This window comes from Loxodonta africana, chromosome 15 (assembly GCF_030014295.1).
Source record: "Loxodonta africana isolate mLoxAfr1 chromosome 15, mLoxAfr1.hap2, whole genome shotgun sequence".
Taxonomy (NCBI): Eukaryota; Metazoa; Chordata; class Mammalia; order Proboscidea; family Elephantidae; genus Loxodonta; species Loxodonta africana.
Window position 1 is genome coordinate 47,697,411 of NC_087356.1, and position 11,373 is coordinate 47,708,783.

General features: G+C 45.7%; 1 protein-coding gene across 9 annotated transcripts in view; it reads right to left on the reverse strand.

Moving 5' to 3' along the window:
* The window catches only part of TMEM87B (transmembrane protein 87B), a 92,876-nt gene extending 84,635 nt beyond the window's left edge, over nt 1-8,241 (reverse strand). For 2 of the 9 annotated variants that reach the window (XR_010317982.1, XM_064268835.1), the window contains exons 1-2: nt 8,030-8,240; nt 2,830-2,890 (exon numbers count right to left, since the gene is read on the reverse strand). Coding sequence is in view for 7 of the 9 variants with exons in the window: in XM_064268835.1 (XP_064124905.1) it covers nt 2,830-2,890; nt 8,030-8,194 (226 nt within the window). In the remaining 2 variants the exon portion in view is untranslated. The other 7 variants (XR_010317983.1, XM_064268838.1, XM_064268841.1 and 4 more) reach the window with 5 other exon arrangements.
* Nucleotides 8,242-11,373: the final 3,132 nt, after the last annotated feature.

An 11,373-nucleotide genomic window follows, 5' to 3' on the forward strand; every position in this document is an offset into this window, starting at 1 on the left:
ATACAATTAAAAAATGGGCAAAGAATATGAACAGACACTTCACCAAGGACATACAGGCAGCTAACAGACACATGAGGAAATGCTCACAATCATCAGCCATTAGAGAAATGCAAATCAAAACTACAATGACATACCATCTCACCCTAACAAGGCTGTCACTAATTCAAAAAACACAAAATAATAAATGTCAGAGGAGGTTGTGAAGAGACTGGAACTCTTATGCACTGCTGGTGGGAATGTAAAATGGTGCAATCACTTTGGAAAACGATTTGATGCTTCCTTAAAAAGGTAGAAATAGAAGTATCATATGATCCAGCAATCCCACTCCTTGGAATATACCCTAGAGAAATAAGAGTCGTCACATGAATAGATATATGCACACCAGGTTCACTGCAGCACTGTTCACAATAGCAAAAAGAGAGAAACAACCTAAATGCCCATCAACAGATAAATGTATAAACAAATTATGGTACATACACACAATGGAATACTATTCAAGGATAAAGAACAATGATGAATCCAAAAAACATCTCACAACATGGATGAATCTGGAGGGTATTATGCTGAGTGAAATTAGTCAGTCACAAAATGACAAAAATTATATGAGACCTCTATTATAAGAATTCAAGAAAAGGTTTAAACACAGAAAAAAGCATTCTTTGATGGTTACGAGGGTGGGGAGGGAGGCGAAAGGGAAATCACTAGCTGGATAGTAGACAAGGATCATCTTCGGTGAAGGAAAGGACAACACACAATATGTGGGTAGTCAGCATAACTGGATTTAAGCAAAGCTACGAAGTTTCATGGACACATCCACACTTTGAGGGACAGAGTAGCTGAGGCTGGGGTCTTGGGACCATGGTTTCAGGGGACATCTAGGTCAATCGGTATGACAAAATTTATTAAGAAAATGTTCTACACCCCACTTTGGTGAGCGGCATCTGGGGTCTTAAAAGCCTGTGAGCAGCCATCTAAGACACATCAATTGGTCCCATCCCACCTGGAGCAAAGGAGAATGAAGAATACGAAAGACACAAGGAAAATATTAGCCCAAAGGACTAAAGGACCACATGAACCAGAGATTCCATCAAACTGAAACCAGAGGAACTAGATGGTACCCAGCTACCACCAATGACTGCCCTGGCAAGGAACACAACAAAGTCCCAGACAGAGCAGGAGAAAAATGTAGAACAGAACTCAAATTCATGGAAAAAGACCAGGCTTAATGGTCTGACAGAGACTGGAGGAACCCCTGAAACTACAGTCCCCGGACGCACGGTTAACCAAGACCTGAAACCATTCCCAAAGCCCATTCTTCAGACAAAGATTAGACAGGACTATAAAACAATACACATGGGGAATATGCTCCTTAGTTCATTCAGATACTAGAGACCAAATGGCCAGCTCCTGTCCAAAAGTGGGATGAGAAGGCAGGAAGGGGCAGGAACTGGTCGAATGGACACAGGGAATGCAGGGTGGAAAGGGGGAGTGTGCTGTCACATTGTGGGGACTGCAACTAGTGTCACAAAACAATGTGTAAAAATTTTTGTGAGAGAAATTAACTTGAGGTGTAAACTTCCACCTAAAACACAATTTAAAAAAAAAAAGTCAAATTGTGTGTTTGTGGCCCACATTACTTTTTTTTTTCCCCACCTAACTTTTTTTGTCTGTACCAGTCTGTGGTTTTTTTTTAAATTCAGTATGTCTAGACTTTGAGACATGAGTTCATCAAAGTGGCCAGATGCCCATATTCCTTTTCCCACTCACCCTGGACTTCTATTTCCTCTAACCAAGGGCTTCCTTATCATCACTGATGATCTATGATATCCCTGCTTATGGCTGACCTGCTTCCCTCAGCAAGGACCCACAGGTTGCTGAATGTCACCCATAGATGATCAGAGCACAGTGTGATCCAAAAAGTATAACTTTGGATCCTGGGGAAGCCAACTTGCTCTACCCAAAGAAAAACTGCTCTTTATCCCAAGACTTTAACCCTGGCAACCAACTCTCCAGGCCAAGTTAACAGAAACAGTAGCAGTCAATACGATCTGTATACCAAAAACCCACTGCTGTGGAGTCGATTCTGACTCAGAGGAGCACTACATGACAGAGTAGAACTGCCCCAGAGAGTTACCAAGGCTGTAATCTTTACAGAGGCAGATAGCCACATCTTTCTCCTGCAGCTGGTGGGTTCGAACTGCCAACCTCTCGTTTAGCAGCCGACTGCTTAACCACTGTGCCACCATGGCTCCTATAATTCAGTATAGACCCATAAAAAATATTGAAAAACCTCAGGTTCTATGACTTGGTTGTCCTGTAGGATCAGTTTTTACATAAAAAAGGCAGTTCCTACCTAACAAATACTTTCACTTTTATAAGCCCTAAGATACTAAGTAAAATGTTAACGTCTAGCAATTTTTATTTCATACTATGGTATCATGTATATACAGAAAATTTTCAGGGGCATAAGGGGTTTAGCACAATTATAACATTTCACATATTCATAAAAGGAATTTATCTAGTTATAAAATCTGGGATTCAAATTTCACAGAAGTTACACTCCTTTCGATGAAGCTTACTTTAATTATAATTTTTACAGAATGATTCATATTATATTTTCTGAGACAGGATCAGAAAAATTCATTCTTGCAAATAACCAAGTCTTGACTAAACAAAACTCTGAGGTGTTAGAATCACTTACAAACAAAACACTGGTTTAGTTTATTATATGTAATATACATAACATATGTAACATTAGGTTATACTAAATTAATACATTAGTTTATAATTTATTGTTACGTTAGTACTGTATTAGTTTATCGTACTTACCAGAAAACTTGATTTCCGTAGAGTTAAACATAGTTTTCCTAAATATCAATGGTCCTGATTTCTAAAATGAAAAAGAAATATAGAAAGAGCTTATTAAAAATTATCTCCGTTTAAAAGTACATATAGCTTTACCCTAGAAAATATATCCTTCTAATCCCTGCACTCCTCCTTATAACCAGTATGATCATTTTTAAAATAAAAATCACTCACTTGTCTACTGTTTGCAGTTGACGTGAGGGTCAGGAGTACTCCAGCCTCTGGTGATCTCCGCCAGGGGACAGATATACATGACGGAAGGGCTGCTGCCATCGCTCCATTTCTGCTGCTCAGACATGATATGAGCTGTCTGTGCATCTGCATATTGTTCTCTTAGGAACAACAGGAATGTTCTTTTCATAAAACATCTATCTCCCTCTGAAAACTGTTACGGTTTACCACTGCACTGAAAATAGACCAAAATTCTTTCTGTAGCCTAGAGGATCCTGAATAATCAAGACCTGCCCACGTCTCCAGCAATTTTCTTTCAGTTCCTCAGGAAAGATGTGGCAGCCTGCTTCCATAAAAATTTACAGCCTTGGAAATCCTATAGGGGCAGTTCTACTCTGTTCTATATGGTCACTATGCGTTGGAATCAACTCAACAGTAGTGGGTTGAGTTTTTTTTTATTTTCCTCAGGACCTTAGTGGTTGTCTTAGTTATCCAGCACTGCTATAACAGAAATATCACAAGTGGATGGCTTTAACAAACAGAAATTTATTCTCTCACAGCTTAGAAGGCTGGAAGTCTGAATTCCAGGGGAAGGCTTTCTCTCTGTCAGCTCTGGGGGAAGGTCCTTGTTTCCTTTCAACATCTGTGAGCCCATGGTTCCTTGGAAATCTCCGTGTGTCTTGGCATCAATCTTCTCCTGGGTCTAGGGTGTTCTCAGCACAGAGACCCTGGGTCCAAAGGAAGCACTCTGCTCCCGGCTCTTCTTTCTTGGTGGCAGTGAGGTCCCTCCCCTCTCTGCTCACTTTTCTCTTTTTGGTTTTTGTAAGATAAAAGGTGTGACTCAAGCACCAATGTGTGTGATTTGAGTAAGGGTGTAATCAGTCATACCTCTTATAAAGCTGTAACTCAAGATACACCCCACACTCCCCCTACCTCATTAACATATAGAGGTCAGGGTTTATAATACATCACAAAATGGAGAATAATTATATCAGATTACAAAATGGAAGATAACCACACAATACTGGGAATCATGGTCTAGCCAAGTTGACATCTTTTGGGAGGACATTATTCAATCTATGATAGTTGTCAAGCTGAAAATTTACTTTAAAACTCTTCCGTCTTAGATTAGTCCAAAGGACTAAAAGACCAAAATTACCACAACCTCCATCAGGCTGAGCCAAAAACAACTAGATAGTACCCAATTCCCACCACCAAGTGCTCTGGCAGGGATCACAATAGAGGTTCCCAGACAGAGCAGGAGAAAATGCAGGAAAAAACTCAAATTCACAAACAAAATAAAGACCAGCCTTGCTGGTTTGACAGAGACTGGAGAAACCCTGAGAGTATGGGCCCCTAGACACTCTTTTAACTCAGTTCTGAAGTCACTCCTGAGGTTCACCCTTTAGCCAAAGACTGGACTGGTCTACAGGGCCAACAAAAGCACATCTGAGGAATGTGCTTCATAGTTCAGTCACGTACACAAGACTAACGGGCACACCGCTCCAAAAGCAAAGATGAGAAGGCAAGAAGGGACACGAAAGCTGGACAAATGGCAACAGGGAACCCAGGGTGGAGAAGGGGACAGTAGTGACACATCGTGTGGTTGGCAACCAATGTTACAAAATAGTTTGTATGTTGTTTAATAAGAAACTAATTTGCTCTGTACACTTTCACTTAAAGCACAATTAAAAAAAAAAAAAAACTCCTCCTTTTTACTCTTTCTTCACCTAGTTAATTCCTTCTTCCCCTTCAAAGCCCTGCTCAAATGTCCCTTCCTCAGGAAGTCTTCCGTGGTGGCCCACACCAGGCCAGGCTCTTCCTTATATGGCCTCCAATACCCATTTTTCTTCATAACCCTGACTACAGCTGAAATCGCTAAGTGATAGCTAAGTTATTTAATATCTGCCCTCTCTAAGAATAAAAATCACATGAGAAGGGAGTGTGTTAAATGAATGAGTGATTAGGATTTAAAGAAAAACAGGTAAGACAAGTCAGTCTTTCTTAGTAACCTCTTCCCCTCTCCCATACACTTTAAACAGTTACAATAAAATCCCCAACCCAGATCTGTCCTCTGAGCTCCAGATCCACACACCCAACTGCCTAATGGACACATCCACTAGGATATCCAACCAACACACCACACTAACCTGCCCCAAACCATACACATCCCTCTCAGCTGCTCACCATCTCTTCCCACACTGTCTACCTTAGTTGAAGGTGGCACTAATCCATTCGCCCAAGCCATGACTTCTTTCAGTCCCTCACCTCCACCGCCCAACACAACTACTTTATCTCACAAGCACTTCCCAAATTTAGTCTTCCTCTCCATCCCTGCCACCACTGCCCCAATTCAGGAATTCAACACTTCCTGCCTAGACTGCTGCAATAGCTTACCTGGTATCTCTGCCTCCAGAGCTAAGCTAAATAATTAAACCTTAGGTAGCAGCCACAGTGATTATCAGTACTTATGTCTAAAACCCTTAAATGACTCTCCCACATTCACACCGAAAAGTAGCTCCTGGTGGACTGGGGGCTTCATCAAATATACAAAAAGATTTATGTGGGCCATGAGAAGCCTTTTCTTAAATTTTTAATTAGCTGACCACATTTAAAATTTGTATTTCACATAATAAAAATATGGATTCTAACTTTACTTCAAAAAAAGAAAACAAGGTGACCTGGAATTCTGTGCCTACACTGCCACACAGTACCCACCAGCTGGAACCGAATGGCAGCTGCCCTCTTCAGAGAGGGCATGAACTCTACAATCCACCACTTTCCCCACCATCCTCTCCTGTCCTAAATCTAGTTCACTTCACCCACTGACATGACTTGCTTGGCCTGTGCAGGTCCTGGAGTTTGAGACCCCTGGCCTCAGGCTCAAGGTCAAGCTCAAGCATGGAAGGTTCTGGTGACCTGCGTCCCCTCTAACACCCCTCCCCTTCATTCAGCAGGAACACCTGGAGTTCCCACACTCTGTGGTGGTGGCTACAACTCCAGTCCCTCCTTCTTCACCAAGGTAATACCACTCATCTAAGACCAGGTCAGACACCTCCTCCAGGGAGCAAGGCCAGGTGACTCCCTTCTATGCTCCAGTAATATCCTAAGTATGCCAACATCTATGAGATGATTATCTACTCAGGAGTCTGTCCTGCCTACTATCATGTGAGCCTCCTGAGAGAAGGGACTGCATTCAATTTATCTTTGCAACACCAATGACCAGTCTAGGGCACAGCACACAGTAGGTGCAAAAACTGTCAGCAGAGCTTTACTATAAAAAGAATCATTTTTTGACAGACATATCCCTTCATGCTCTGAAGGACAAGTTCTAACAACTTGAAATGGGGAAAAATGAGGCCACTCTTTGTAAAGGAGGGCTTTCCAAACAGTTACAGGTCTGAGTCACATAGGAGTAAGTTAGGCTGACTAAAGATTATGCGGGATCCAAGGAACAAACTCCTCTTCCTCACTTGCAGGTAGTAAAGTCATTCTTGTCCCTGCTCTTTGGATTCACACCATCTGAAATATACTTAGCAAAGATTCTTATAGATATGCTCAAGTTGTCTGACAATCTGCACACAGCTGACGTATTCCCTCTATCATCTGACATGGTTTATGATCTTGCTCACTCACTACAGAAGCAGATGGAATCCGTGAGTGTGGTTCACTAGGCTTTGTTCTATACTGGTCAGATAAACTCAATAATGGAGCTGTGCAGGCTATATCACTTGTGCACATAATAGAGTAACCACAAAACGGAAGGCTGGCTGGAAGAAATGGCTACACTAGGCCTGAAAGATTCTGAAAGATGCCCACGTTTGCTTCCTTGTGTAACTTTTGTTTTATAGGAAGTATTTGTGCCTTCTGGCTACTTTCTTTTCCTGCTTGAAGAAATCAAAATATGTTTTGCCTTTAAAACTTGGACATGCCTGTAGGAAAGTCATCCCAAACACTGAGCGAGTCACGTGACCCAAGGAAAACCGGAGATCAGGCATCTCCCTGGCTTCGCATTTTTCTAGCTAGACTTTCTACCATTCTACCCCTGCGTCTCTCTAGCTAGGCTTTCCACCATTCTACCCCTGCGTCTCTCTGGCTAGGCTTTCCACCTTTCTACCCCTTCGTCTCTCTGGCTACGCTTTCCACCCTTCTACCCCTGCGTCTCTCTGGCTAGCCTTTCCACCCCTCTATCCCTGCGTCTCTCTGGCTAGGCTTTCCACCCTTCTACCCCTGCGTCTCTCTGGCTAGGCTTTCCACCCTTCTACCCCTGCGTCTCTCTGCCTAAGCTTTCCACCATTCTATCCCTGCGTCCCTACCACTTCATCTCTTCTAACGACTGAACGCCAAGTTCTGAAACGGCCTGCCCTGAGAAGGAAGCACTTCCACCAACTCGTCTCTCAGACTCACCTTTCAAACTCTTTAATCACCCCACCTCCACACACACAGTCCTGGAACTCTGATAAAGAACTGTAAAAAATTTGGGAACCCAAAAACGGAAAAAAGGATGGGTGACTGTTCCATGTTCCTGCCTTATTTAAAAAAAAAAAAAAAAAAAAGGCGGCACCGGCGCTCCGTGAGTTCCTGTCGAAATTGAAGCCGCAGAAAATTCTTCCTGTGACCTGACATATGGGTTGCACCCTGGGCAGGAAGAGAGGTCGAACCCCAAAGATGCCGCTAGGAGTGCGGAAAGACTTGGGGCTCAGGTCTGAACAACAAGGCCCTGACATAGGGCAGAGCGAGAGGCCAGTGCTTCGGGGAAGTGATCCTCGGGAACAGACAGCGCTTAGACCGGAGCGCCGTGCCCATGCACAAACACCGCTCCTAATACAGACAAGGCCCGGAAGCCTGGGAGGAGATCGGCAGCGGGGCCGGCGGGACCCGACCAACAAGCCTGGGGCCGAGCTCGCGGGGCTGAACACGTGGAACCCAGAGGGCCGCCCGAGACCCCGTAGGGCCCGAGACGCGCCCCGCCTCGGTTCCGACACCCACTTACGTCGTTGACCGTCGCTGTCCAGAGCCCGAGCTCGGGGACGGCGTCCATAGCCGCCGGGGCCCAGCACAGTAGGCACAGGGCGACACGCAAAAGGGGGACACCGGCGGGAAGACAGGGGCAACAGCTCGCTGGGAGCGAGGCCCAGAGGCGGAAAGCGGCAGACATCTTGACGCAGAAACCGCACCAGGCGTCCCGCGGCCCCGGCCACGCCCAGAGCCCGCACCTGGTGGAGCCCCGCCCCCGAGAGGCTGCTCCGGGTCGAAGGGGTGGGGCTCCTCTTGAGAAGGCGGGCCTGAGCCGCGGAGGAGGGGCTCAGGGGCTCGAATGGGCTCGGGGGCTCGGGGGGCGGGACCTGGAGGAGGGGCTCGGGGGCTCGGGGACTCGAGACGCGGAGGAGGGGCTCGGGGTCTCAGGGGCTTGGGGGCTGGGCCGCGGAGGAGGGGCTCGGGGTTTCGGGGGCTGGGCCGCGGAGGAGGGGCTCGGGCCCGTGGAGGAGGGGCTCGGGCCCATGGAGGAGGGGCTCGGGGACCGGGACCTGGAGGAGGGGCTCGGGGGCCGGGCAGTGGAGGACGGGCTGGGGCCCGGGCCGCGGAGGAGGGGCTTGGGCGTGGGCTGTGGTGAACGGGCTTGGCCCTGAGACGTGGCGGACAGCTCGGGCCCGGGACGCGGGGAGGTGCTCGAGCCTGGGAGACTGGCCTGAGCCTGGGGACCGGAGCCCTGGCCTGTAGGCAGGCTCAGGACGTGGAGGCGGGGCCCGAGCTTGGAGGCGGGCTCAGATTGGAGCGTGGAAGCGAGGTTCGGGCCTGGGAGGCGGGGCTAGGCGACCCGGCCGGCCTGAGTCGGGAGCCGGGGGTCCCTGTCTTGGTACCACCGCGGTCCCATCCTTGGTGAAGGATGTGCGGCCTAAAGTTCTGCTTCCGGGGACGCCGTTTCTTGCGTCCTGCGTACCTACCCTGGCCCCAGCCCTCACAGCTCTGGCGAAATAAACTGTTCTTTAAATACATGGAAGGTGTTCTGAGTCCATTGGCAGTTGAACACAACCCCTTGTGTGGTGAGAATAACAAAGTTGCCAGATGGTAAAAGCTCAGAGGAGCAGGGCTTGGGCCGGCATTGTTGTGCACCTCCCATGGCTTTTTCGACTATGGAAGCTGAAGAAATGTCTTGCTGCCAGAGAGAACTACCTTATTCATTAACAAATGTAAATAATGTCCAGAGGGAGAATACAATCCTGGATTAACGTTGTAATTAATGTAAAATAGAATTTATAGTTAAGAGGCTCTGAGTGCCTCACAAGAAACCCTAATTATTCATTCAAATCATAAAGTTTTGAAGGCTTGCTATGTACTAGGGCCACTGGGTGGCTCAAACGTTTGCAGTCGACTACTAAAGGTTGGCAGTTCCAACTACCCAACAGCACTGCAGAAGAAAGGCCTCGCGGTCTTCCACAAAGATCACAGCCAAGAAAAACTTATGGAGTAGTTCTACTCTGTAACACATGGGGTCACCATGAGTTGTTATCAATTCCTCAGCAACGTGTTTAGTATATACTCCTACGGAGCAAGGTAGGAGTACCCCATGTCAGAGAATCACGCGGGAACACCCACCAGAGATTCAGGAGGTTAGTCATGTAGGAGAAAAAGAGGACAAGAGATGACATTTAAGTCCCGAAAAGATAAAGGGAGTTAGTTTTGTGTGCGAGTAAGGGGCAGGTTTGACAGGTTCTAGTTAGACAGCTATAAGGGTCGCTATGAGTCGGAATCAACTCGATGGCACTGAGTTTGGTTTGGTTTTTTAGTTAGGCAGCATAGCCTGTGTAAGGGCCTGGAGGAGCTAAGAGATCTTCCAGATGACTGCATAGTGGTATGAAGTCGGGAATGGCAAGACTTGTTGTTAGATGACATCGAGTCATTTCCAGGCTCGTAGCAACCCTGTGTACAACAGAAGGAAACACTGCGTAGTCCTGCGGCATCCTCAAAATTGTTGCAGCGTTTGAGCCCATTACTGCAGCCACTGTGTCAATCCATCTCGGTAAGGGTCTTCCTCTTTTTTGCTGACCTTTTACCTTAATAAGCAAGCATGATGCCCTTCTCCACGAACTGGTTCCTCCTGATAACATGTCCAAAGTGTGTGAGACGAAGTCTTGCCATCTTCCCTTCTAAGGAATATTGTGTCTGTACTTATTCCAAGGCAGATTTGTTTGTTCTTCCAGCAGTCCGTGGTATATTCAATATTCTTCACGAACACCATAATTCAAAGGCATCAATTCTTCGGTCTTCTTCATTCATTGTTCAGCTTTCACATGCATATGAGGTGATTGAAAACACCAGGCCTGGGTCAGGCACACCTTAGTCTTCAAAGTGACATCTTTGCTTTTGAACACTTTAAAGAGGTCTTTTGCAGCAGATTTGCCCAATGCAATATGTCATTTGATTTCTTGACTGCTGGTTCAATGGGTGTTGATAGTGGATCCAAGTAAAATGAAATCCTTGACAACCTCAATCTTTTCTCTGTTTATCATGATGTTTCTTATTGGTTCAGTGGTGAGGATATTTGTTTTCTTTATATTGAGGTGTAATCCATACCGAAGGCTGTGATTTTTGATCTTCATCAGTAAGTGCTTCAAGTCCTCTACATTTTCAGCAAGCAAGTTGTGTCATCTGCATAGCACAGGTTGTTAATGAGTCTTCCTCCAATCCTCATGCCCTGTTCTTCATACAGTACAGCTTCTTGGATTATTTGCTCAGCATACAGATTGAATAAGTATGGTGAAATGATACAGCCCTGACGCACAACTTTCTTGATTTTAAACCGTGCAGTATTCCCTTGTTCTGTTTGAACAACTGCCTCTTGGTCTATGTACAGGTTCCACATGAGCACAATTAAATGTTCTGGAATTTCCATTCTTCACAATGTTATCCATAATTCGTTATGATCCACGTAGTCTAATGCCTTTGCATAGTCAATAAAACACAGGTAAACATCTTTCTGGCAAGACTGGGAATATTTAAATGATCCCAGAGCATACAGGCCCTCTTAGCCACATTAGGAAGATGGTGCTTTAGTGTAAGTCCATCAGAGAGGCAATGGTGGCTTTTAAGCAAGGAGGATGGTATTACCAGAAAGATAATTTTGGCTGTCATATGAAAACCATATTAAGGTGGACAGTGGGATGATTAGTTAATAAATTGTTATAATAGTTCGGACATGATGGCCTTACTCACAGAAGCAGCCATAGGGATGGAGATTTAGATGGATTCCAGAGACATGGGAAGAGAGATTTTAAATGAGAAAGCCTTGATGATTGATTAGATATTGGGCTTAGATAGGAGAGGAGTTGAGGCTGG